This window comes from Neofelis nebulosa, chromosome 10 (assembly GCF_028018385.1).
Source record: "Neofelis nebulosa isolate mNeoNeb1 chromosome 10, mNeoNeb1.pri, whole genome shotgun sequence".
NCBI classification, from domain to species: Eukaryota; Metazoa; Chordata; class Mammalia; order Carnivora; family Felidae; genus Neofelis; species Neofelis nebulosa.
This window is the reverse complement of record NC_080791.1, coordinates 113,041,887-113,068,017: the sequence shown is the minus strand read 5'-3', so window position 1 is coordinate 113,068,017 and position 26,131 is coordinate 113,041,887. Positions and strand designations below refer to the sequence as shown.

The 26,131-nt window shown below is 61.2% G+C and overlaps 1 protein-coding gene across 3 annotated transcripts in view; it reads right to left on the bottom strand.

Moving 5' to 3' along the window:
- NADSYN1 (NAD synthetase 1) overlaps positions 1–22,925 on the bottom strand; it is a 35,161-nt gene extending 12,236 nt beyond the window's left edge. The window contains exons 1-16 of one of the 3 annotated variants that reach the window (XM_058689992.1): positions 22,758–22,923; positions 21,178–21,238; positions 18,380–18,496; positions 16,521–16,574; positions 16,017–16,106; positions 11,690–11,741; positions 8,671–8,759; positions 8,449–8,566; positions 7,634–7,765; positions 5,191–5,265; positions 4,327–4,451; positions 3,830–3,878; positions 3,292–3,394; positions 2,725–2,893; positions 1,857–1,992; positions 947–1,092 (exon numbers count right to left, since the gene is read on the bottom strand). In XM_058689992.1, coding sequence (XP_058545975.1) covers positions 947–1,092; positions 1,857–1,992; positions 2,725–2,893; positions 3,292–3,394; positions 3,830–3,878; positions 4,327–4,451; positions 5,191–5,265; positions 7,634–7,765; positions 8,449–8,566; positions 8,671–8,759; positions 11,690–11,741; positions 16,017–16,106; positions 16,521–16,574; positions 18,380–18,496; positions 21,178–21,238; positions 22,758–22,842 — 1,601 coding nt within the window. In that variant the 5' untranslated portion in view covers positions 22,843–22,923. Of the gene's footprint in view, positions 1–946; positions 1,093–1,856; positions 1,993–2,724; positions 2,894–3,291; positions 3,395–3,829; positions 3,879–4,326; positions 4,452–5,190; positions 5,266–7,633; positions 7,766–8,448; positions 8,567–8,670; positions 8,760–11,689; positions 11,742–16,016; positions 16,107–16,520; positions 16,575–18,379; positions 18,497–21,177; positions 21,239–22,757 lie in introns of all 3 variants that reach the window. The other 2 variants (XM_058689993.1, XM_058689994.1) reach the window with 2 other exon arrangements.
- Positions 22,926–26,131: the final 3,206 nt, after the last annotated feature.

Below are 26,131 nucleotides of genomic sequence, written 5' to 3'. Positions count from 1 at the left end.
GTGTACATATGGATAGATGGATGGACACATGGGTGGATGGACGGATGAGTGGATGGATGGGTGGGTAGAGGGATGGGCGGGTGAGTGGATGGATGGATGGATGGATGGGTGGGTGGGTGGACAGACAGACAGGTGGATAGGTGGATAGACGGATGGGTGAACAGGTGTACGTATGGATAGATGGATGGACACATGGATGGATGGACGGATGAGTGAGTGGATAGATGGGTGGGTAGACGGATGGGCGGGTGAGTGGATGGATGGGTGGACAGATGGACGGGTTGGTAGATGGGTGGACAAACGGATGGAAAGACTGATGCATGGATGACCAGATGAATAAATGAGAGACAAGGTTCTCGAACCCCTTCTGCTAACAAGGAGCAAGTGAGAACACCCGAGAGAGGTGGGGACGGAAGCTGGAGAAGGAGCGCTCCCAGCCTCCGCTGCTCACCCTGAAGATCAGCTGAAATGTACCTGGAGAACAGGAGGCTCCGAGTTCTCCTGACCACCAAAGACCACGAGAAACTATTTCCAGCCCACGTCAGAGACGGGTTCTCTGGCTGGGAGTGAACACTGAAGGCAGAGCAAGGGCGGAAGACGTGGTGGGACTGCCCGGGGCGGGGGGGGGGGGGGGGGGGGGGGGAGGGGGCGGGTGAAAGCGAGCGGGGTGGGGCAGGAGGGGTGACAGATTCCAGACCCCACACCATGGAAGAGCCCAAGCCAGGCGGAGCTGGCCCGAGCGGGAACGGTGGCGGGGAGCCAGAGGGAGACAGTGTCGACCCGTCTCCATACCTGAGTCATCGTGAAGTTCAGGAGTGATGACGTCCTGGGGGTGCCAGACACGCCCTGAGCCGCGGGGTAACGTGACTCCCCCCGCCACCGTGTGTCTCACAGATGCTGTGAGAACTGGAGGGAGCCTGGATATGCCGCCTTGGGGAGCACTCACCCTCGGAGACCTGGGTGCTCGGGAGTCGGGCACACGCACCTCTCATCCACGTTGGCCGATCCGAGCACCAGCAGTCCACCGCGAGCGCCCCGGGCCCAGAGGCTCAGCTGAGCAAACAGATAGGCCACGACCATCCGTATCCGAGCCTGGGCGACACAGCGGTAAATGTCACCCCGTGCCGAGCATGGGGCACACACACACTGGCACCCTGCTCCCCGTGCAGCTCCAAAGAAAGAGTCCAAGTAACACGAGAGCTTTCCAGCGTCCAGAGGAAACAGGGTCCTGCGATAACTGGGTGCACCGAGCGGCCCCCGGATCAAAGACGGAAGGACCCGAAGCCGGGGTGCGGAGGGAGCTTCGGTGGCAGGATGGGGCTGCCAAGAACTCTCGGCCACTCGTTCCACCCCCTTCACAGCCGGCTTTGCTGGAGGAGGGAAGGCCACCGTGGCCACGAGAAAAGGGACAGAGATGTGACAGAGCCCGGTGGCTGGAGCGCAGGGTCCCTCTCTCCCTCCACCCACCGGCCAGGGCCCGGCTCCCCTGCGGCAGCCCGATCCCTGAAAACGCAGGAGCCTTACGTGCACGCTCATGCACACACGCGTGCGCACACCCCGCCCTCACGCTAACACACGCTCCCGTGCCCTTACACTCACGCGTGTGCACGCACACCCCCCACGTTCACTAACACACTCTCATGCCCACACACCCGCACTCACATGCCCTCACGCATTTTCACACACCCACGCCTGTGCCCACACGCCTCCCCACCAGCACGTGCACCGAGATGCACACATGCGCACGCGCCCGTGCCACCGTCGCAGACACCCGCAGCCTGTCGCTCTCGCAGACGCGTGCACGCCCCCGGCCTCCCCCGCGGGGCCCCGTGACGCCGGCCCGGCTGGGGGCGCACCTGCACGTTCTGTAGTGCCAGGTTTTCCCGGCGGCTTCCTCCGTGAACCGCGAACAGAGGCCTCTTACCCGTCGCCAGGCTGAAGATGCCCACCACGGCCTTGACCGCGGGGTCGACGTCGAGACCGATGTGGTGGCTGTGAGGGGAAAGGGCAGGTGTGCGCAGGGCCGGGGGCACCCGGCGCGTCCGCGTGTGGCGCTGACGCCACCCCTGTGGAGCTCAGGACTCTCCCCCCGGCCCCCCCGGGGAGCCCTGTGTCCGGACGTGCCACGGAGATGCCCACGGTACGTGGTGCCGCGGCTGGGCTGTTTCCCTGGGCACCACGTTCTCGGGGGTCCTTCCGAGGTAGCGGGTGTCAGAAGCCCGTTCCTTTCTGAGGCCAAACGACGTCCCGTCGTGGGCACGGACCACATCTGCTCACTGCCTCGTGTGCCAAGGGACACCGGGCCACTCCTACGTTCTGGCTGCCGTGCTCGACGCTGCCGTGAACACGGGGGCAAAACGCCTGAGTCCCCGCTCTCAGTTCCTCCGGGGATGCGCCCAGGAGCACTGCTGGGTGGGGGCCGGTTTGGGCTGAGAACAGAGGACTCTGAAAGGACCGAGTCTCCCTGACCGGAGAGATGCCCTCCCCGACCCTGCTCCGGCCCAGGGAAGAGGGGGGCGGGCCCTCACAGCGCCAGCCCACTCCCCAGAGCCGCGAGTGGGGTCCCGGGCTCCCACACCGGGGGGCACATCAGCCCCGGTGGCCGGTGTCTGGGATGCCAGCAGGGGGCGGGGACGGAGGCGTGGGAATCCGACGCGGCTACGGGGGGCGGGGGGAACAGACACGGTTTCCCTAGGACCGGGCTCGCGCCAGCGGCCCCTCTACCTGCCGATCTGCCGGGCCAGCTCCGCGGCTCTGTCACGCGTCTCCCGGGAGGAGTTCTCGCTGGCCATGTAGCAGGTCGTCAGCACGCGTCCGCAGAGCTCTCGGGGGTCCCGGGGCGTGTAGTCGAGCTGGTCCACGACGGTCCGGACGTCGGCCAGCACTTCCTGATCTGAGAACCCGCAGACAGCAGGCGGCGCTCAGGGCCCAGACCCTCTCCTCCGCCCCAGGGGCCGTCCCCTCCTACGCAGCAACCCCCTCGCTCTTCTGGCGCGCACGCCACGGGGATGTCTGACACAGAGCGCGTGGGGGAGGCTTTCGACCCGGGTTTGCCTGACCCCGAGGCCGTCCGTGTTCCTCCCTCCAGGCCACGCTTCGGGCACACGGCCACGGCCGCCCTGGCCCAGAGCCCCGGGAAGGGGCTTCACTGGCCTGCTGTCCCCAGGTCCTGTTGCGACATCTGAGCACATCGGCGGAGCCTCCCTCACCCTTGACGGCCGGGACCCGGGGTCCGCCTCACCCCGTCCTCTGAGCCCCGGAGCCTCGCTCAGACCAACGGACGCCACCTACTTCCGTTATTCACGGCCTCGCAGACCTGGCGGCACATGGAGTAGACGAGGCAGGCGGTGGCTGCGCTGTCCACCCCACCACTCAGGGGCAAGAAGAAGCCGGCCTGGAACGGGTCAACCAGAGGCGGGTGTGGGCAGGGCCTCGGAGAAGCGACGCGCCCAAACCTCAGCCCAGCTCCACCTGCAAACCCTGACGGGCACCCACAAGAACGTGCGGGCGTCAGCGCTCTCGCCGTGGGCCGCGCGTTCCGGATGGATCATTCTAGAGGGAAAACAGACCTCGCGCTGCGATGAGCATCTAGGACTAAACCCCGGTAAGTTACAGACGTCACGACACAGAACCAGTGGGACGTGTATTCCGTTCCCTCTGGACGTCATCAGACGGGACCCCAAAGGCGGAGCCAAACCCCCGGGGGGCACTCTGGCGTCTGGCTAACGTGGATTAAGCTCCTGACCGAGGCAGAGCGAAGCAGGGCTCGCGTCGGGGGAAAAACCCACCAGCCCCCCACAGAACCGAACGCAAACACTGGAAATCTTACCTGCTGGCTGCGTCTTAAGAAATCCCAGAGCCAGCAGGCGGGTCCAAGGCTGGAGAAGAATGGGAAGCGTTAGGGCCGGGGGCTGCGGACCCGTCCGCAATCTACCCGGGGGCAGCTGGCGAGGCAGGAGCGGGGCCAGTGAGAACGGCCAGCAGCAGCTGGGCCCAGAGCCTCGTGAGAATTAATGCCCTCTTGTCCCCAGACAGCCCTGGGAGAGGGGGGATGCCTTTGGCTCATTTTAAAACAGGAAAACCGAGAGGCAAAAGCAAAGGGCAGGGCTAGTGTGCCCAAAGCCCCCCGCACGAGGGAGCGACAGGGCCAGGAGGGGGAGGGGAAGCCAGGCCGTCCAGCTCCGGCATCGGCGCCCTCGACCCCGAAGCAGCCGCCCCGGGCCGGCGGTGAGGACCAGCCGTCCGCACTGGCTCGGTCCCCTGCAGCGGGCGAGGGTAGGGGCCGCGGGGACAGCACGACCCCTCCGCGTGCGTCCGGGCGGCCACCTGATCTCCTCGGCGGGACTGTGGTACTTCCACTCGAGGGGCTCGGACAGCGGCTCCAGCAGGTCCTCGCGGGACGAGAGGGCGAAGTCCACCTTCACTCGGGGGTAGGGGCTCGCCTTGCTGGCCTGCCGACGGAGATTCACGACAGTGACGCCCCCTCACAGGCCGCTAGGGCCGGCCGAGGGACGGACTGTCAGCCAGCGGGAAGGCACCTCAAGCCCACAGCGGTGGCCCCACCCCCGCGGGGCGGCTGGAGCCAGAGAGACGGGCGATGGCAGGCTCGGAAGCCTCGTGCGCTGAGGTGGCCCCTCCGGGGATTAAAGCAGAGTGACCGTGCGGCCCGGCAGCCGCGCTCCTAGGCGCACACCCAGGGGAAGCGGGAAGAACGCCCGCGCAAAAACTCGCACGCACGTCGACAGAGCGAACTCCTCACAGACCCGGCGTGGGGACGATCTGAGTGTCCTCGGCAGATGGACGGTCACAGTGTCGTCCCGCCCAGGAAGAGGCATGAAGCCCGGACACCCGCCACAACGCGGATGGGCCTGCTCAGGGACAGAAGCCGCACGAAGGGCCTCAGGTTCATGGTCTCATCTCCGTGAAATGCCCACAGTGGGCGGGTGGGGGGCCCGGGCTGGGGGCGGGATGCAAAGTGGAGGTGGGCGGGCACGGGAAAGTCTCCTTGGGGTGAGGAGGTCCCCCGCTGTCAGGACACCGACGAAGCGATGGCTGTGCGGCCCCGTGAGCGTGCCACATCCCCCGAATCACGGGGTGCCGGGGAACATCCCAAGAAGCTGCTGTCACAAAAAACCACAAAGGGCTCCGGGGCCTTTGTCAAGCGTCCCGCGTGTGTCCACGAGAACTCACCGCCAGGTTTCGAGATGAAATCTCTGCCCTGTAGCTCCGGACGTCCTCCAAATCCAGCGTCGCGGTGAGAACTTCCTGGAGGAGGGGGTTTTGAAGGGAAAGCGTGACTGCTGGGTAACTGGGTGGTTTTCGCAGACGCGCCAAACTGCACACGACGAGTCCCACCTTCTGCGGCAGGGACTGGGGAGCTGTGGGCCCCTAGGGGCCCAGAGAGAGGGGACAGCCAGTGTTGTTGCTGACCTGCAGCCCTGCCCTCTCGCTGCTGCCCCCAGAACCTCCAGTGAAGTGGGACACCTAGCAGCGGTCCCCTAATCACGGCACAGGATTCTGCTGATCAGTATCGGCCAGGACCTCTGAGCCAGCTTCTCCCTTCTTAGACAGACGCATGGGAGACAAGGGCCCCTTTGCTGCTTTGGATGTGGTTGTGTGGAGACGGGATGGCTGGAGCTGCTGCAGCCATCCTGTGACCATGAGAGGCAACCCAAGCTCCAAGCCCACACAGGGGAAGGACAAGCCGGACAATGGCAGACGGGTGGTCAGAGCCTCGGCAGTTCATGCCAGTGCCCCTGCCTAGATGTGCTGCTGTGTGACAGCGGGTGACACTTCCCTGCCTTCAAATCCAGGTGAGACAGGAGTATGAAGAGTCAAAAAACACCACAAAATAGGAAAAGAATAACATTTCAAAAAAATTGCAAAAAAGAGAATTTTAATTTCATTTTGTCATATTATTCCTTCCTCTACAAAAATAACTCCTGATCAGATTATGTCACTGTGACGTTGTCTCTTCACGTACAAGTGTGGGACAGTGGGAGCTAACCGGCACAGCACAGGGGGACGCAGGACAGCCATGGCCACCCTGCTCCTACACCGGCCCCGTGGGCAACTGTTGCTGTCAGCACCGGGCCCGGGCCACTCTGGACGTGCCACAAAGACCAGCAAAACGGGGCTTGTGTTTGTCCTTCCATCATTTCCCGAAGCGAGAGGCCGCCAAAGCCACCCAAAATGCAGACCCCTGGGGTCCCAGCCCCAAGGCCTGGCCAGGGCCCAGAACCTGCTCCTCCCAGTACAGGTGGCCCCCTCCACTGCCACTCAACCCTGCGCAGGGCACCCGTGGCCCTGACGTCCGCCTGCCATCCCGGCCACACCGACCCGGCCTGAAGACAGAGGGGCGTTCCCGTGGGACGCAGAAGAGTGGTGCCTTCTGCACGTACTTGACCCGCCTCTACCGTGGCTAATGCCGAACACCGGAAGGCCTGTGGGGGTGCTGTCACCTGGCGAGCACGGCCTGGGGGACAGCTGGGAGGGAGGGAGCGTCCCTTCTGCCAAACTCCCGCCCCCCTGCCCCCAGCAGGAGAGCATCATGGAGTTCACTCGCTCCGCTTTGAAACGTGACTTCGGTTTCACACCTGCTTCCCTCCTAACCCCAGCGGGGCGGCAAGGGGACCGGCGTCCCCTCAGCAAGCTGAGTGCAGAGGAAGCGAACGGGAGGGTTCGCGACCTGGCACGAGCTCACGCTGCCGCGTCCCTGCGAACCTGTCTTCCGCTCCCACCTGCCCCCGAACTAGCATTTCCACCCGACCCCCCGAACACGGGTGGTGCCGCGCGAGGGCCCCTCGCGCCCGCATAGCCGAGGGTCACTTGTGGTGTCCGCACGGCTGGCGTTCGTGTCCGTCTCCCGTGAGAACAGCCATTTTTTTGTTCTGAACTTGAAAGACCTGTCGGCGTACAGACAGCACGGACACGCGCCCTCGCTGCAGAGGGTGGGTCTCCCTCAGCTTCTCAGAGGTCGGCCCGGTCAGGGCAGGACGGGACAGGTGTCTCAGCCTGCCTTCCTGGTTGTCCCCCGCCCTCCGCGCCCCAGGGCTGCGGCGACGTCTCCTCTGAGCTCACCCCACGCCTCCCCGCACAGACGTGCCTGACCCCAGCCCGCTCGCGTGTCCAGGGAGACCAGACGGCCCACGGAGGGAGGCCTGCCCCGGGGGAGCCTCGGGGCTCCCAGGACTCGGGGCCAGGGCGCTGTGAAGCCCACGGCTAACACACGTGGCCCGGACACGTGGGGAAGAGCCAGCGGGTTGTGTCAAGTGGCCTCAGCGAGCTCCCCTCTACCTGCTTCTATGCACGAGGCCCCTGCCGAGGGACACCCTCCTGCGGGGACCAGGCGGTGCCTGCTCACTCCCTGGGTGACCGGGGCACACCAGCTCTCCTGGCATGACACAGCCTGCCCCCCACAGCACCTGCCTGCTCGCCTGCCCCCCGAGGGTGACCGTGGGGCCGGGTCCTCCCCCCAGGCCATGCACGTGTGACCCTCGTGCTGTGGTGGCCTCATCTGTCCGGGCGGGGCGGGAGCTGGCCGCGGGGCGGGGGGCCGGAGACGACAGCCCAGCATGAGGGCTCGGTCACGGAAAGGAGCAGATGCCCCTGGGGTTTGCGAGCTCGCTCTCACCACGTCGTCCAAGGAGAACTGGGAGCCCTGCGCCAAGATGTGGCCGTTCATCGCTATCAGGGCACAGCCATCGTAGTACAGTCGGTCCCCGTCACAGCCCTTCTGGTTGGCCAGCAAGTAGATCCCGCCGTTCTGGAGAACGCAGGGGGCACCGAGATCACCGTCCCTTCCTCGGCCCTCCCAAGGCCTTAAACAGCGCCCTGCAGGGAACCCCCCCGCCCCCCCCCCCCCGCACTTCCCCACAGAGAAAGTGCCTGCACACGGGGGCGGGGGGGCACAGTAGGGCCCGGGACAGTGACCCGCCGGCCTTCCCAGCCTCCAGGCATCACGCCCAATGCCCCTCCCCTTGCTGCCCCCCAGCACCCCTCAGGCACTGACTGTCGTCTCTGACACGGGAGGAGGGGGGTCACGGAAGACAAACCCCACAGCGTGGAACAGAGACCCAAACCCGCCCCTCGCGGGGTCACGCTGCCCACCAAGGGCAGCGCCTCGGGACAGCTCCCTGCGCTCCAGCTCGGAACCACTGAGCATGCGGCCAGCGCGTCACTTGTCCCTCGATGGTGCCTCGGGCCCCAGGGGCCTGACGCCGGGGCAGGAGGTGCCCTGCTTGCCTCACAGGGTCAGGGGAGGTCGGGCGCGTGAGGCCACAGAGGGCGAGTCAGCGCCCGTTTGCAGAGCGCCGGCCGAAACTGCGGGCACCGATGTCCGTCGTGCGGGCCCGGCCCTGCGTGGGCACCGGGGACTCGGGGGTGTGCGGGACGGACGCGGCACGGGCCCGCGGCACGCGTGCTCCAGCATGGCGGCCCAGCGCCTACCTTGGTGGTAGCCATGGTCACCAGATCCACCCTGGCGTGGGCTTTGCGCAGCACGTGGTGGCTGCCCGAGGCGTTGGTGAAGATCTCCACGCCATCCAGGCCCATGTCCACGTGCGGGCTGCGGGCAGACGGCGGTTGATGGTAGGATGGGCCGCGTGCCCCGCCCGCCCAGCCCCGCTGTCTCCACCCGCGGCCACCCGCCAGGCCGGGGCCGGGGCTGACCTGTGGGGCGTCCAGAGCTCCTCACAGATCTCACTCCCGATGCAGGTGTCGCGGGTGGCCAGCACCGCGTCTCCAAAGGGCACGGTTTCCTGCGGTCAGAGGACAGAAAGGCACAAGACCCCTTGGCCGTCCCGTCTGGGCTGCGTCCTGACCTCACTGCCCTTTTACTTCCAGCCCCAGTGAGTCCCTGCCCAGCTGGGGAGCACTCCCCACCCAGGCGGCCCGGCATCTCCCCTGCTGACCCCCGGGGCCTCTGGTCACAGCGTTCACCAGCCAGGAGCTGTGCTCTGAGCTGCCACAGGGCTCTCTGTGGCCCCGGCAAGCCGTCACTCCACTCCGGAAGTTTCCATTGGCACAAATCCCTGTCGCCATCATTGTTATTAAGAATAAAGGGTCTTGGGGCGCCTGTGTGGCTCATTCGGTTCAGAGCCTGACTCTTGATTTCAGCTCAGGTCATGATCCCAGGGTCGTGGGACTGAGCCCCATGTCAGGCTCTGCACGGAGCATGGAGCCTGCTTTTGTCTCTCTCTCTTTCCCTCTGCCCCTCTCCCCTTGTCGCGCACATGGTCTAAAAATTAAAAAAAAAAAAAAAAAAAAAAAAAAAGAAAGGAATAAAGGGTCTCGTTTGTCCAGGGTCACTCCACGCCTGCCAAGGCCCAAAGCCCTTTTCGGCATCATCCGTGCTCCTGACAGTGTGACTGGATCGTCCCACCCGTGCCAGGAATGACCCGAGGGTCATGCGAGAAACCTGAGAAAAGTGACCCCGCTCCTGAGTGGCAGGGCCAGAAGCAAGCGTGTCTGTCACCAAGAGCCACGTTAACAAGCCACGAATGGCAGCATCCCAGGGCCGGGGCAGAGCCTCCCCTGGGCCGGCAGACGAGGTGCCGGGGCCTCCGTGTGCTGACCGGTCAAGCGGGTGTGGGACGTTCTCAGGCACGCGGACAGCCCTGACTTGCTGTCTTGGTCCAACTTGGCTCCCTCTCCTGATCCCAAAGCTACAGACGCAGTGAGAACTGATCCTGAGACAGGGAACACGGCCGAGCACGCTGGGTCGGGTTCCCCGATGCGTGTAAGGCCGACACCCTCGGCTGCCGAAGGCAAGAACCACGGCGTAAAGCTGGCCCTGCTCCCCGTGGCTGTGAAGAAAGCCCTCACGCGGGACCCCATGCTGGCCGCCGGGCACCTGGCAAATAGCCCACGGGGACGGCCGGGACCCGCACGCCATCTTGCCGTGGGGCGGCCAGGGCTCAGGGCCATGGGGCCCAACGTGTCCACGTGTGGCAGGTCCCGCGCTGCCCTTCCCTTGTTCCCGAACACGTCCCGGAACTTAAATCCGTGGACGGTCACCGGGGCTGATTCAAGCCACCGCCCTTGGTCAACCGCCAAGCCAAATCCGTGCAACTTCAGACCATACCCCACAAGGGCTTAGTCATCTCCACCGGCAAGGCCTCCAGGACATAGTGGGACCCCGCAAGGATGAAACGGGGTGCAGCTCCCAGTCAGGGCTGTGCCGACATGCTTCAGACACGGGCTCCCCGCCAATCACACACACGGACACGGGGAAACGCACTCATGGGCGCGTTCCGTGTTCTGGGTCAGGAGGGTTTTCAAACTAGCCCGCTGCTACACTTCACGGTCAAATGAGTTTCCGGGACACGTGGGAGGTGACCGGACCCGGCTGAGCGCCCCTGCCCAACCTTGGCTGTGGCCGTCCCGGAGTGTCCGCACAGGGGGTGCTGAGCCCAAGCCGGCCCCTCGAGGAGCCTGGCTCAAGAATCAAACCCAATGGCGGTGATGTAATCTGGCTCCTGAATGGGGGCATCTGCCCAGCGGCCAGGCAGCCGCCGTCCTCCCGGGAAGAGGCAGAGACGGCCAAGAGGCAAAAGGAGCTGGAACCCGGGAGGAATGAGGGGAGAGGGACCCCTGGCCCAGCTCGGGTCTGTCGCTAAGGTCCAGCTGAACCCCTGCCGGGCCCTCCACTGAGAGAGTCCGGACCCTCATGAGCTGCCGGAAGGGCAGTAATTAGGGGTGCGGAGAACCTGGCGGCCTGGGAGGAACTGCGTCCCACTCAAATTTCTGTGCTGGGGTCCTGACCCCCAGCACCTCTGAACGTGACTGTATCTGGAGCCGGGACTTTGCAGAGGTGATCAAGGTGACCACGGGGTCCTTGTAAGAAGAGGGGATCGGGACACAGACACGCACGGAGGGACGACCCCGTGAGGACACAGGGAGAGGACGGCCGGCCACACACAAGGAGAGAGGCCTTGGGAGGCCCCGGCCCTGCCCACGCCCACGCCTGGACCTCGGGCTCCGGCCTCCAGCCTCCAGGACCAGGAGCCAAGTATCTGCTGTTTAACAACAACCCGCACCCCCTGCCCTCCATCTCTGGTGCTGTGTTATGCAGCCTGAGCAAATTAACACACTTCACACCAGAATGGGACCTCGGACAGAAACCAGACCGGTCAGGCCTCCCCCCGACACCTGCTCTGTGCCTCTGGCTTCCAACCACCCGTGGGAAGTGGCCAGAACAGGGTTTCAGCTGTCACCCCAGCAGCTGCCAGTAGGAAGAGGCTGGACGAGGCCCCCCGGCTAAGGCTGGAGATCAAAGCTCTAAAGGCCTGGCCCAGCCAGCTCCAAAAGACAAGAGATTTCTGAAGCTGGGCCTTCACAGAACGAGCAGGCAGCCAGGTAATGTCTTGCTTGGATTTTATAACTAGAACCCTCACAGCCCCCCACCCCCCACAGCTTCCCGGGTGACCCGGAGGCCCAAGCACCAGCCCCGGCAAGGTGGGGCGGGGACCCCCCCCCCCCCAGCTACCCTGGGGCCCCAGCACGGTGGGCCGGGCGGGAACGAGGCAGCACCGACAGGCCGGGCTTTGGGGGCGCCACCCTCCCTCCTCGTGCAGGAACCTCTCCCCGCACGCCAGCCAGGTGTCGCTGTGGCCTCGGCCCACAGGGGCCTGCCCCCATGGCACACCACGGCCTCCAAGAGCGACAGGTTCTGTCCCCAGAGACTCACCTGCTTTGTCAGGCTCTGCAGCATCCGGGGGAGAAAATACTCCTCTGTTTGCCTGGGAGGGAACAGCACAGATCTGAGGATGAGCATCTAAGGCCTGGGGGAGGGATGGCATCCGAACGAGGACAAAAATCGGCCCGGGAGCTTCCAACCGATGTGGCAGCAAAGGACTGTAGGGCATGCACAGGTGCCCCGAGCGTCCGTTCAAGATAAAAAGACGAGGACAGGCGTGTTGGCGAAGATGCTGTGCATTTTACTCGGTGACACCGTGGTGCCCAGTGAACTCCCGCCGGCTGGCTTCCCGGGGCCTTGGTGCCCGGCACTCCCAAGACACGCGTCACGGGCATGATCTCCAAAGAGGGGGCGATCCGGGTGGAATCCCTGATCGGAGTCTCTGAGTCAAGATCACGCCGCGCTCGCCCAACACGCAATCACAAGCCTAAACGATAAAGTTACGCTCCAAACGGAGTAAGACGGACCGAGTCTAACACCTCCCACGCCGCTCCCGGACAAGGCATCCCCAGGTGCCACGCTGAAAGGCAGAAGGCACGAAGCGACGCCTCCCGAGTCCGACCGCAAAGGGGCTGTTACGGGATGCCGCCCGAAGACGTTCTGTGAGCTGCGGCTCTTGCTCCCTTCTCAGAATTCACGGGAGCCTCCCGCGGTGACCTCAGTGGTCGTTGCCTAAGTAAACCACAAAGCTGGGAAGCTGGAGGGCGATGCCATCTGTCCCGCGCCAAGGCCGGGGACAGGACCTCCCGGCCGCCTCGCCGCCCCACAGCGAGTCTGCGATCCACCATTGGGGGCTTGCCGCCACGGTGTCGCTGTGTCAAGATGAACTTTAGAGGGAGGAGCTGGCCGAGGCCAGTCCCTTCCTCCGCCTGCACCGCCCGCAAGATGCACTGAGCACCAGCCCGGAGCAGGACCACCAGGGCACAGGCGCGCTCACCTCCGCTCTCCTACTCTCTGCCCCGAGGCCCGCCCTCACCTTGTACCCGGCCAGTGCATTTCGCAGGTTCACCGAGAGCCAAAAGACGCCGTGTCAGAGTCCCGTGCTGAGGCCGTAGCTGGTCACTCGAGGCTCGGCTCAGGCCGGCCCGGGGCCCCGCACCTGACCGTTCGCACAGCCTGCACCTTTCTCTGGCTGGACGCCCCTTCTTCTCAGCCAATGCCGTCCGGAAAGATGCTAGCAGCGCACTCCCGCCAAGAAACCACCCTTGGCCGTGCTGAATACAAGTCTTCTCCGCCCCCCGGGGGCAACAAGAGCCCCTGCGACCCCTGCGCTTAGATCTGGGGTCCGTCTAAGAACGTAATGAAAACGAGTAGGTTCTTAAAGTCTCTGCAGTCGAGCACCAGGTTTTTGTTTGTTTTGTTTTCTTAAGAGGCCTGGAACTGCACTTTGAACCTGTCGTGGGTCCATTACGAGGGCGGGGCCACAGTAACCCAGCCGTTTTATTGTCTGCATTTTGGCACAGCTCCCAGGTGGTCTTAATGTTGCCAAAATGCGAGCTGGTCGCTCCGGCTCGGCATCCGCAGCCCCTTCCACAGGCTCAAGGAAATGAGCGAGGCTGAAGGAGTCACCGTGAGACCCACACGCCCGCCCCCCCCTCCCCCCCCCGACCCCGGGCAAGAGCTGGCACGCTCCCAGTAAATTCAGAGACAGCACGACCCCATAAAAAGTCTCAAACGAGAGATGATCGGATGCTGGAAAAAGATAAAAAGTGAGCTTGTGAACTGGGAAAGGAATCGGAAAGATGTGCTGATCTGGGCAGCCCTGAGCAGCACGAGACCGGAGCCTCCGGCACACTCCTGCACAGGGCGGACTCAGGGGGATAAACCCCGGAGGAAGTACAAACAAGCGGGCAGAGAAGAGGAAAGACACGTACGATATCCAGGGACACGTGACCCGCACACAGCGGAGGCTCCCGGACAAGAGCGAGAGAACGAAACCCTTTGAAGATGGGAAATTAGAAAATGTTCCTGAAATCAAAAACCTGACACTCACGTCAAAGACACTCACGGCTCAGGGCGCCTGGGGGCTCAGGCAGTTGAGTGTCCGACTCTTGGTTTCGGCTCAGGTCGTGATCTCCCGGTTTATGAGTTCGAGCCCCGCGTCAGGCTCTGTGTTCAAGCCTGGAGCCTGCTTCAAGTTCTGTGTCTCCCTCTCTCTCTGCCCCTCCCCCGCGTGCACTCTGCCTCTCTTGTTCTCTCCCAACAATAAAATAAACATTAAAAAACAAAGAGAAATGATGCTTGATGTAAGGAAGTATGAGAAAACGAAAAAGAGCTCTTAGAGAATAGAAAGTAGAGGGATGGAATCTTCCAGGACGTGGGAAAGAAAGGTCACGACAATTAGAGAAGCTGGTCCGGGAGAGTCTGATCTCCGATCAAGAGGCATTTCAGAAATAGAAAACAGAGAAAACAGAGCACACATCGCCCAGAAAGGACACGACGTTTCCCCAAAACACAGGGGCCCTGGAGAGCCGAACACGGGAGCCCGGACACCCGCACCAGGGCCCACAGGATACGATTTTAAAACACCAAAGACGAAGAGAAGCTTCTGCAAGTGTCCACACAGAAAATACCCCCAAGGGCGAAGAAGAATCCGCACGGTGACCCCTCACCGAGGGCACAAGCCTCCAGGCAATCCTTCACACGATACCTCCGAAACTAGGAAGGAGCATTATTTCTAACTTATAATTTGTTTTCCACTCTGCAAAACTGCTCATCACGTGGAAGAGACAAATGAAAACACCTGCGGGCAGGCAAAGTGCCAAAAGTCCACCGTCCGGGGACCGTTACTTAGAAAGTGCGACTTTGTGATTTGTGATGAGAAGGCACATTCGGTCTTTCTGGAGCCGAGCTCCCGAAACCCTTGGAATTTCCTGCGACAGGGGCCACCCGTGTCTTCGTTACGTCGTTATGTCGTGAGTGGCGTGGAGAAGGGCCCCAGGGAGGGGCGCTGGCTGCCTGGGGAGCGGGTCGGGGAGCTGGACTTTCCGTCCCCGTCCCCAGGCCTGGGGAGAGAGCCAGGCTGGGGGTGGAGTTCAGGGGCCAAAGGCCAACGACGTAACCAATCAGGCCTGTGTAAGGAAGCCTCCGTAAAACCCCGCAGAACGCGGTTCCGGGTTCGGGGAGCTCTTGGGTTGGTGACCGCGTGGAGATCCAGCGCAACTCCGTGCTCACCCACCCGGCTGTCCAGAGCATATCCTCGTGTGTTAGAGCCGTGATCTAGGAATTGAACCCAAGGTGGGGACACGGAACCTCGAGAATCTACTGGAAGCCGTGTCCCAGCGAACGAGCCACTCGTCAGAGACGAGTGAGGCCGGACGCCCACCAGCCCGGGCGAGAGAAGCCCCACGTGCCCGTGCCGGAACCGGGTGGCAAGTACAAAAATCCCGTTTTCCCACATAAAAATACTGACCATCCGAAAATCTAACGCTGAAGTTCTGTTTCAGCAGCAGCAGCAACGATAAATGAAAAGCAACAACCGTAACGGGAGGACAGGGCAGGGCTGCTCAACCGGGGACGGTCTTGCCCCCGGGAGACATCTGGCAACGTCTACAGACACCTGAAGTTGTCACAAAGGGACGTAGCTACCGGGAGGTCAGCCGCTGCACAGCTTGCCACACGGACGGCAGTCCCAGAGCGACCAGTTGGGGCCGAGAAAGCCTGGCACACGGGGTAACTGGAGATACAAGGTGCCCCGCGAGATTTCTGTGGTCTGTGACAGGTCATCTGTATAGCAGCAGCATCAAACAGCGGTACTTAGGGGCGCCTGGGGGGCGGGGCTCAGTCGGTCAAGCGTCCGACTTCGGCTCAGGCCATGATCTCACGGTTTGTGGGTTCGAGCCCCGCGTCGGGCTCTGTGCCGACAGCTCAGAGCCTGGAGGCTGTTTTGGATTCTGTGTCTCCCTCTCTCTCTGCCCCTCCCCAGCTCACTCTCTCTCTCTCTCTCTCTCTCTCAAAAACAAATAAACAGAGGTGCCTGGGTGGCTCAGAAAGTTAAGCGTCCGACTTCGGCTCAGGCCGTGATGTCAGGGTTTGTGGGTTCAAGCCCCGCGTCAGGCTCTGAGGAACCTGCTTCGGATTCTGTGTCTCCCTCTCTCTCTGCCCCTCCCCTGCTCGTGTTCTGTCTCCCTCTCTCTCTTAAAAATGAATAAACATTAAAAAAAAAAAACAGCGGTACCTAAATGGCAGGAACTTGTCCTAGACTCTCACGTCTCTCCCCCCGTGACCGGGCCCAAGGCCACACACAGGGAAGTCCCGAGACAAGCGTCCACAGGGCGGTCACAGACCATGCCCCTTGGTGCCGGGCACCGTGACTCACCGAGTCCTGGACCAGGGGGTAAACCAGCGTAGCTCCCGGTAGTTGCCCTCGTTTGCCAAGGCCATTTTGGGCCTGATGAGCAGGATCCTCCTACAGGCGGGAAACCGAGGCGGCCCCTGAGATGAACACCTGGTCACGAGGGGCACCCGTGGGTCCACCCGCCCCGGACGGTGGACGGACGACCACAGAGCAGCCGAGGCCCGGCAGGTGCACGCCATGCGAGCAGCTGACGTCCAGGGGCCTTTAGGGGAACGTGACAGACCGCCCTCCCTCCGATGACTTCTGGCCAACAGGGCCACGTGTCCCCAAACCCCACCCTGAGGTTTCTCTCCCCTGAAGGTGGCAGTTCTGGGCAGGGGCCAGGGGAAGCAGTGCCGTCACCTGCCCGGGGCATCAGCCCCCACCAACGACCGGGCGTTTCCAGAAGACGCCTCCTAGCACACGGCTCCAGGGGCCATGTCTGGGGTGGGGCGTGCGGGTTCCCCTCTCCCCGCGGCCACCCACCTGTTGAGAAATATCACCCTGCAGTTGTAGCGGACGTTCCGGTGCATCACGGGCCTGCGGAGAGAAGGCACACACACGCGTCTGTGAACGGCAGAACCACACGTCTGTTTCAGTGCGAAGCTTCCTCGGGCCCTTGAAGAGGGCCACAGGGCCCCTCTGTGGCTTTTCTCAAAGTTAAAAACGAGCCAAGGGCTCTGCCACGGTTTAGGCTCTGAGACAAAAGAGGCTCTTCTAATGTTTATTTCTCAGGGAGGGAGGGAGGGAGAGGGAGTGTGTGCCAGCACATGGGGGAGGGGCAGAGAGAGAGGGAGACAGAATCCGAAGCGGGCTCCAGGCTCCGGGCTGTCGGCATAGAGCCCAACGTGGGGCTCAAACCCTCGAACCCAGAGATCATGACCTGAGCTGATGTCGGGCACCTAACCGGCCGAATCCCCCCCGAGCGCCCCCAGGGCTCTTCTAAAGGAAACACAGTCAACCCCTCTCACGGGTGTTCCTCCTCCTGGAACGTTCTCAGACCTGTCAGTGGCCTCCTCCCTAGCTCTCTGCACACACCCGTCACCGTTTCACCTCTGTCCCCTCCCGGCCTCACCCATCAACCCTGTGCCTCCCCAGTTCTCCTTCAGACCACTCCTGACCTGCTGCCTGCGCCCCTTCTAGAAGGTGGGTCTCCTAGGGGGTGAACAGATTCCCTTGCCACTCTGTCTGGACCCCGCCCCGACCACCTGGGGTGCTCCCCTCTGGAGGTCAGGGGCAAAGCTCCAGAAGCCAGTGCTCTGCTGGCCCTGGGTGGGGGCGCGGCTGCACAGATCAAGGATAGGAACGTTTTGTTCAGGAGCTTATAGGCCCAGATAAATGCTAGATTTCGAAGGAACATATCTTTATAAGTTGGTGGTTAACATTTTAAGAGCGAAAACAGGATTATAAACGCCAAGCCAACAGAAGAAAGCAGAGCACAGAAAACCAACCTCAGACAAGGGAAAACAAGAGGACGACAAGATGGCCAGGCCACTTAGAACAACCGCAGGGACCAGCCCCCGTGGCAGCTGGATCAGGAGCCCAGGGACGGCCCCGGGCCCAATTCCTCACCTTCCTTGGCGAGGGGGGCTTTGCAGAAGTGATGACTAGGTACGGACACTGAGAGGGGGAGGCGGCCCGGGACCACCCGGGGCCGCCCAGGACAGTCCCAAGTTCTTACGCGAGAGGGGAGGGGTCAGATTGCAGACATGTGCACGGAAGCGGAGGTCGAGGCGAGCCTCCGCTGGCTTCGAGGGCAGAGGAGGCCCCGAGGGTTGCTGGCCTCTCTCTCTCCGCGAGAGCCTCCAGACTGACCCATATTTAAGACTTCCGACGCCCAGAAACACAAGACAAAGTTTTTGCGTTGTTTCTGTGTTTCGTGCTGCCACCATCTGTCACGGCAACAACAGAACAGGGAACAAATACAGTCCACGTACCGCCACCGATCGTGATAAACGTGGACACAGTGGGTTAAAAATCCCATCTGTGCGCTGCTTACGCTAGGCCCTAGCTCGTGTCACAGCGACGTGGAAAATGAAGCGGTGGGTTCGCGTATGGTGCACCTGCACCCCCCACGCCTGCACCCCTGGAACCCACACCCGTTACACCTGCACCCCTGGAACCCACCCCTCGTTCACCTGCACCCCTGAAACACACACCCCCCACGCCTGCACCCCTGGAACCCACCCCTCGTTCGCCTGCACCCCTGGAACGTGGCCCCCGTCCGCCTGCACCTCTGGAACCCGCGTCCCATGTACTCGCCCCATATACGCCTGTGCCCCTGGGAACCTGCGCCCCACGCACCCGCCCCCATGTACGTCTGCGCCCCTGGAACCAGCACTCACATTCCCACGTCACAGACGATATCCTGAGTGACTGGAGACTCCAGAAGGGCAGCCAGGACTTGGAGCGAATGCAAGAGGGTGTCCGACTCGTAGTAATGATCCCAGCACCCGTAGCCGCTGCAGAGGAAGGGAACAGCCAGGTGAGACCTGGAGACATACCAGGTGAGGGCGGGGAGGGGGGTGGGGCCAACTGGGTCAGACGTGCAGGGGCGCGACCAGCCAGTGGGATCTTTTTAAAGCCTCCTGGCTGATTCCACCGCGCAAGCAGAGCTGGGACCGCTGCTACAGAAGAGGATGCGTTTCACGGGAAATGAAGAAACCCCAGGCCCTTTCTCTTCACTTTCAGTTACTATGAGAAATTCTCTCCCGTCAAGTGTCTGCCCGTGGATTTTTTTTTTTTTTTAACTTTTAACGCAGCCCAAATCACACTGATCTACAAGCAAAACAAACAAGGCTGGGTCCACAGGAACGTGTTTCCAAGCAGCTAAGATCGTTAGTATGGTTCCAAACACCATTCACAGAGCGACTCCTGGTTCTTGCTACAGACACTTGTGCTGGAAGCAGGCCGAATGGTGTCCCCTCCCCAGAAAGGTGTGTCCATGATCCTGGTCCCCAGAACCCGTGAGTGTGACCGTATAAGGGAAAAGGGTCTTTACAGAAGTAGTTAAGGATCTCGAGATGAGCCCAGATGTCCTGGGCAGGTCGTGTATCCCACAGGAAGACAAGGTGGGGGGGGCGCGTGTGGAGCCGGAGGGACGCGGCCACAGGACAAGGCGCTGGGAGCAGAAGTGGGAGGAGGCAAAACGGATCCTGCCCTGGAGCTTCTGGAGGAAGTGGGGCCCCGCCAGCACCCCGAGTCTGGACTTCTCCCGAACCGCACGAGAACAAATTTCAGCTGTTCGAAACCCCCCCGCCCCCTGGCGTGGGGAGCTGCGTTCCAGCACCCCAGGAGACGCATGCAGCGCTCCGGGACGTTGTCGAGGGTGAAGATGGGCGTCAGGGCAGTTTCCGGGAGCCGAGGGGGGGGGGGGGTCAGTAACAACGCGCGGAGTGTCTGTAAACTGCTTCTAGGCGTTCAAAGGCTTTCCCGCCTACCACGCAGCAGCCTGGAAGCGACGTGCCAAGTGCTGGGCAAATTGCGCGCACGGACGCAGACCCCCAAACTGGCACTTGTGTATCGAACGCCTGGAAAGCATGCCTCCCCGCCTCTGCTTCCGAGAGGAAAAGCCACGGTGGTGACATGAGAATGAGGTCGACGAGATGTCCCGTGAGGGCTCAAGCCCTGGGCTAGCCTTTCCTTTCCAAGGGCAGAGTCCTGCTCCACGGGATTCATGGCCTGGCAGCTCCCGGGCCACACAGGCTACCAAACAGCAACGCGATGCCAGAAGTCACGTGCCTGATGTCCAGCCATCGGCTGACCCCTCGCCCCTTTGGCCGGCCGGCAACTGGAGGGGTATCTCATAGCGGGGGCTGTCGGCAGGTGCCCCTGGCCCATTCTGGGTGGGCAGCCTTCCATCTGTGAAGCCTGTAAAACTGGCCCAGAGGACACAGCCAGCCTCTGGGGTGAAGGACGCCCCAGACCCACGAGTCAGCCTGCCGCATTGGCACTGGCCCCTCATTCTCCTTCCAAGTGTCCCTCTGGGGTGGGAGCTGCCTGGCACCAGAGGCAAGAAGACGGCGTGCCCAGTGAACGGACTTGGCTCGACTCCTGCCCCAGCTTCCTCTCTGCAGACTGTTGCAAATAACTGGGAGCCTGCTCGGCAGGCTAGAAACCACTGGGAGCCCAGCTCAGCCGGGCCCTTATCCCTGCTTGATGCAAGTATGCCGCCCTGGGATCCTGTAGCTAAACTCCTCCCCCTTTTAAAATGACAGGTCCAGATTTGGAGACCGGAGGGTGGGGTGGGGAGAGAACAGGGCAAAGGAGGACGTAACCTGGAGGTGTCTGGGCAGCGACTGCACCCGGGGGACAGGGCCGTTGAAGACAACCCTCCAGTGGGAAGAACAGACCGAGACAGGAGCTCGGGAGCAGAAGTCACTTGGACAACGCAGGACCCCAGGGCTCTGGCCGCTGGCTGAGAAGCATCTTAAAGACCAGGTCCAGTGCAGGTGAAAACGCTCTTGGGTATTATGGGAAACACCACCCGAGCTGAAGTCAGGAGTCCAAGGACAGAAATCAAGCTAGCTAGAAAAATGACAGGCGTGGCCTCAAGGACTAACGCAAAGATGCCTGCGAGGAGACACTTTCTGTCGACACAGCCCCCAGGAGGGACTTCTGATTCCACAAACAGCGAGGACCTGGACACACAAAATGGGAACACAGAGGAGCACGGAGGGCGGCTGACGTGTGTACAAATGAACCGTGGCTTGCAGTGTGGCAACCAGTTGCTTACTTTTGAAGAAGGGACAAGGAGGAACCAGCTTCCCGATCACTGGAAAAAGGCAGGGCAGAAGGGGTCGCCTACACTCGCTTGTAGAAAGATGCGGAGACAGTGAGTGAAACCTGTTTGTGGCCGGCTATGAGAGTGAGGACTTGGGAAGGGTGGCGGCAGACAGAGCGGCCCAGCCCGGGCTGCTGAATCTCAGCTCCTCTCACGACCCGACACGGGGCTCCAGGCTTGCCCGGGCGCCCTCGCTCGGTGACGTGAAGCAGGCCCGCTCACGGCTTTCTGACGCCCCTAAACAGCCCTGCACCTCCACACCTGTCCACACCCACCCCCTTCCTTGTCTTTCTGCTGCGGGGAGCTGATGTGGATACCTCTGCCTTCCCCGCCCTGGGAGTCTGTGTGTGCCAGTCTCACCATATTTCCAATTCTGGTCCAAGCCTGTATCTTGCTCCTTTGCATTTGGCAATTTCAATACCTACACGTGGAGGCAGAGACAGAAAGATTTCAGTACCTGCAACGTGTTCAAGGGCAGATAAAACACAGCTGCAAGCCAGACCACAACCAAAAGCACTCGGTGATCTCTCTGACCCCAGGCAGCCAAGGACCAAGGACAAGGACGAGACCCCCTACACACCCCACTTACACCCTTTGGAAGCAAGATGTTGATCCTTAGCCCCTTGGGGGAGGGGGAGAGGGAAGCAGTCAGTCCCTGGTAGTTTATTAACAAGTGGATGCGGAAGACCATGTGCAGGGAGGAGGCAGGCCTCCAAGGAGCACAGCCTATGGCGGCACCAGCAACCCCTGCCTGGGGACAGCAGCGCCCAAGTGCACCTGCGGACAAGAGGCCAAGAGAAAGGAGACCCCGCTCTGGCCACCGACCGCCTTGCTCCAACCCGATATGCTCTGAGCCCCGAGGAGATGAAAACAGGTAGATGTTGGGGAAAAAAGAAAAAAAAAAAAAGGATGACGGTCTGGAGGCACGTGGCTGAAAAGATGCTGTCATTGGTGCCATTCCGTCGTGGCTGTTCTCAGCGAGCCCTCTCGGGGGAATCGGCTCAGAACAAGACGGCGGGGGTCACGTGAAGGACGGCCCCTTCGCGTGCAGGTGTGGGCCGCTGGACCTTCCAGCCTCAAAGAGCACCAACGAGATGGTGGCCCCGCGACAACCACACCCTAGTGTCTAAGCTTGCAGGCTCACCCCTTACTCTGCCGGCCTCTTGGGGCCGGCTTCTCCCAAAGTCTGCCCATCAGGAAGATCTGTAGGCACCAGAGACCGTAACAGCCCTCCCGCTGGTCTTAAGGGTTGACTGGCTTCAAGTTCATGCACTCCTTGCTTGCCTAAGTCCTCGGTCTGTAGCAGAACTGACCCACTGTCCTGAGACCTGCAGACCACTGGCCTTGAGGAGGAAAGGACCGGACTCTCCCAGAAGTTGAGGCCCGACTGCGTTCGGAAACGGTGGCTGCAGATGCCAGCAAGTGTGCCCAGGGTCATGTCCATATGCGACTGCCCCTCTCCCCCAGGCACCTGCTTCTCCCGCACCTTCCCCTTCAAAACCCTCTGGCTCCCCAACCCCATGGGGAAGATGGCCTTTCACACATAAGTCCACCAGGTTGCCGGGTTCCTGAATAAAGCATACTTTCCTTTCCCCCTGTCACTTGTCTCTCCAGCAGCCAACTGCAAATAACAGAATCGAGCCAGCCGGCAAGCCTGGACCTTGCCCCCGCCAAATCCCGCCGGCCCCCAACCCCGTCCCCCCGCCCCCCCAGTTCCACCGAACCCCCAACCCCGTCCCCCCAGTTCCACCGAACCCCCAACCCCGTCCCCCCGCCCCCCCAGTTCCACCGAACCCCCAACCTCGTCCCCCCGCCCCCCCTTCCGGTTTTCCCGTCAACCCCCGTCCCCCTACCCTGGTCCCCCTCCGCCCCCCTCTACTGTCCTCCCTCGCTCCCCCCAGTTCCACGACCGGCCCCCACCCCGCCGCCCCCAGACTCACTCTTTAAAATCCTCTGCAAATTGCCCTCGAAGTCCAGGGCCCATTGGTTGAGCGCGCAGGTGGCCACGGTCACTTTCCGACCCATCCCGGCGGCAGAGTCCCGGGCACTTCCGGGCGCCGCGCGGGTCCGGCCGGGACTAGCGGGCTCTGGAGGGCGGAGCCCCGGCGGCAGGCCCCGCCCACGCCCCGCCCGCCCGCGGCCGCGCCTGCGCAGAAAGGAGGCCCGCCCCCTCCGCGCCCCGGGTTGCAGGCCCGCGACCCAGCGCGGGGGAGGGGGGGGGCGGTCGCTGGGTCCTGGAGCGCGGTTCCCCGTTTCATTCCGCACCTCCCCCACGGAGTGCAGCCCGGGTGCCTCGGCGACTCGGCTTTTCCCTCTCCTAGTGTTAGATACGCTGTTTTCATGGTTTTTCTGCGGTGTGGCGCTGCATGGTGGGCCCGGAGCACGAGCGATCCGTTGCGTGCGGGAGGTTCCCGCACCGTTCGCGGCGCTGTGCCAAGGCGCGCGCGGTGTCTCCTTCGCGGCCGCCTGGCCTTTCCCTGGGTCTACGGGCGGCTTCTGGGCTAAGCAACACGCCGTTGCCACATTTCTCCCCTGAAGCGCTTGCCGCACATTTACCACCGGCCGGCTTTCACTTAACGCATTTCCTTCTCGAATGCCTTTACGGTACGAATCCAGCTGTTTTTTTCCTTTTCCCTGTGAGTAACTCTCACCATCACTGATGGAACAATCCGTCTTTTTCTCTCGACTTCCGTTGCTTCTTTGTCATACACACGTTTTCACATTTAAAATACATTCCCCCACCCCCACCCCACGGGCGCCTGGGTGGCTCAACAGGTTGAGCGTGGGACTCTTAATTTTGGCCGAGGTCATGATCTCACGGTGTGTGGGATGGAGTCCAGCCTCGGGCTCCCCGCTGGGCGTGGAGTCTGCTTCTCCCTCTCCCTCTGCCCTTGATTACCTGAGCGCCCTCCCTCTGTCTCTCAAAATAAGCATTTTATAAAGTAACACTTGTTTATACTAGACAATTTGGGAACTTGAGAACCGCACATGCTGATTTATTTAATCCTCACTCTAACCCTTCCTTCTTGGTAGCTTTCATTCTCAGAAACCCCTCAGTTTTTTTCAGGCTTCTGCTCCAAGATCTCTTGCCCCCAACGGCTGATTCCAGGCCTAGGGTGGGAAAGAAATACACTTCCAACATCTGGTTGTTGCAGGAAATAAGGAAGTGCTCAAAGAATGATGGGGACATGTTATTTTTAAAAAAGAGGGGTGCCTGGATGGCTCAGTCAGTTAGGTGTCCAACTGGCTCAGGTCATTATCTCCCAGTTCATGAGTTAGAGCCCGGAGACAGGCTCTGTGCTGACAGCTCAGATCCAGGAGCCTGCTTTGGATTCAGTGTCTCTCTCTCTGCCCCTCCCCTGCTTGTGCTCTCTCTCTCTCTCTCTCTCTCTCTCTCAAAAAGCAAATAAACATTAAAATTTGTTTTAAAAATTCAAAAGGAGTCACTCTGAAGGGGCTCCCACTGGCTAAATATGGGACAATATCCAAAGATAATGTCCTCTTTTGAAAAAAGATTAATGACAGTACAGACAGTAAAACCCATTAGTCCATACTGACCAAGAACTTGAGAGGGAAATCTTTTCCCAAAAAATGTCAATAAATGTGGAAGGAAAGATGATGAAATTAGAAAATCACCCCTTTACAAGAAGTAAATGACTCAGGCAAGAGTCCTTATTAAATGCAAGGTGACTAGCTAAAAGGTTATCTGGGAGCAACATAGTTACAGTCTCAAAGTTTCACTCCACAGATTATTTATTAATTACCGAAGGAGAAATGGAGACTTCTGGCCGCAGCCACCTGATCACCAGTAATGGGATGCAGGGGCATCCCGCGGCCTCCTGACATGGTGCGTGAAGACATCGCATCATCTCTTTAGTACATTGTCCTGCCCCAAATGCACTACCTAAATGCAAGGGTGAGGAAAACAGCCAAATCCAAGTTGAGAGACAAGCTGAGAAAAGCTTGCCTCTTTGACTCTTCAAAATCATCGTATCATGAAAGGGCCAAAAAGACACACGGAAAAGAAAGAAAGAGAGAGAGAGAGAGAGAGAAAGAAAAGAAAAGAAAAGAAAAGAAAAGAAAAGAAAAGAAAAGAAGAGAAAAGAAGAGAAAAGAAAAGAAAGAAAAGAAAAAAGAAAAGAAAAGGAAAAAAGGCTGGGACTGTGCTCTAGATTAAGGAATGCTAAGGAGCCTTGACAACTAAATTCATGGTGATTCCCAATTGGATACTGACTTTTACTGATAGCTGTAAAGGACATTATGGGGACAATTGGGGGAAGCTGAATATGGACATTAGGTAGTAGCATTGGGTTGATGCGAAATTTCCTGAGGGTAATGCATTTTATTTTGGTAACATGAGACATGGATGCTGAAGTATTTAGGAGGAGGACGTCACCTGCAGCGAATTAATAGTTGAGGATAAAAAGTGGGGTAGAGGTGACAGAAATAAATTGTGGCAAACTGTTGTCAGCTGCTGAATCTAGGTATATGGGTGTTCACTCTAGTGTATGTTCACCTGGTTTGTATGTTTGACATTTTTTCAAAATAAAAAACTGCAGGGGAAAAAAAACCTGTCACTATGAGGGACACAGAGGTGTGCCAGTCAGATCCGGATGCAAACCGAGGCCTTCGTCCCAAATGTTGGCCTGCAGACACCTTCTGTGGCCCACCCCTCCAGGGGCTGCTCGAGTCGCACAGCTGCCCTTCCCAAGGCCATGTCCTTGCAAGGGTGGCCCTGTGCCCTTTTCCAGACGCGGGAGCATGTGGCTTGGGCATTCCTGTCCAGGAGGACGGCTGTGGTGTGCTGTTATCACCGGAGCTGTCCCCGTGCGCAAACATGTCGCCCAAGGCCACCTTGCGTCGCAGCTCAACTTCTCCCTCCTTCCACCCCTGCCGCTTCTTCCCCTCCCACCTCGCAGGGTGATCTCGACCCTGAACTGCGTCTCCCTCACTTCTGGGGAAAGCAGACCCGCCGGGCCTCCTAGCAGAGCCCCCTCCGACACCCCCAAATCAAACCGGTACACGCTCAACCCCTCCCGCCCTGCGCGCATCCTCGCCACACCACCTTCGTTACCTGACACCGTCCCTATCTGACGCGGCGCGAGCAGGTGCGGGGTCCCGCTCGCGCCGCCCCCTCGCCCGCCAGCCGCGGGGCGGGCCCTCGGCCGTCAATCTCGCGGCCCGCCGGCGCCGAGTGGCGCCTGCGGTGGCCCGGAGTCAGCTCAGGGGGTGGGGCGAGGCGCGCGGCCAATCGCGGGTCTCGGGGCCGCGGGCCGCGCCGGGGCCGATTGGTCGTCTGCGGGAACGCGTCAGC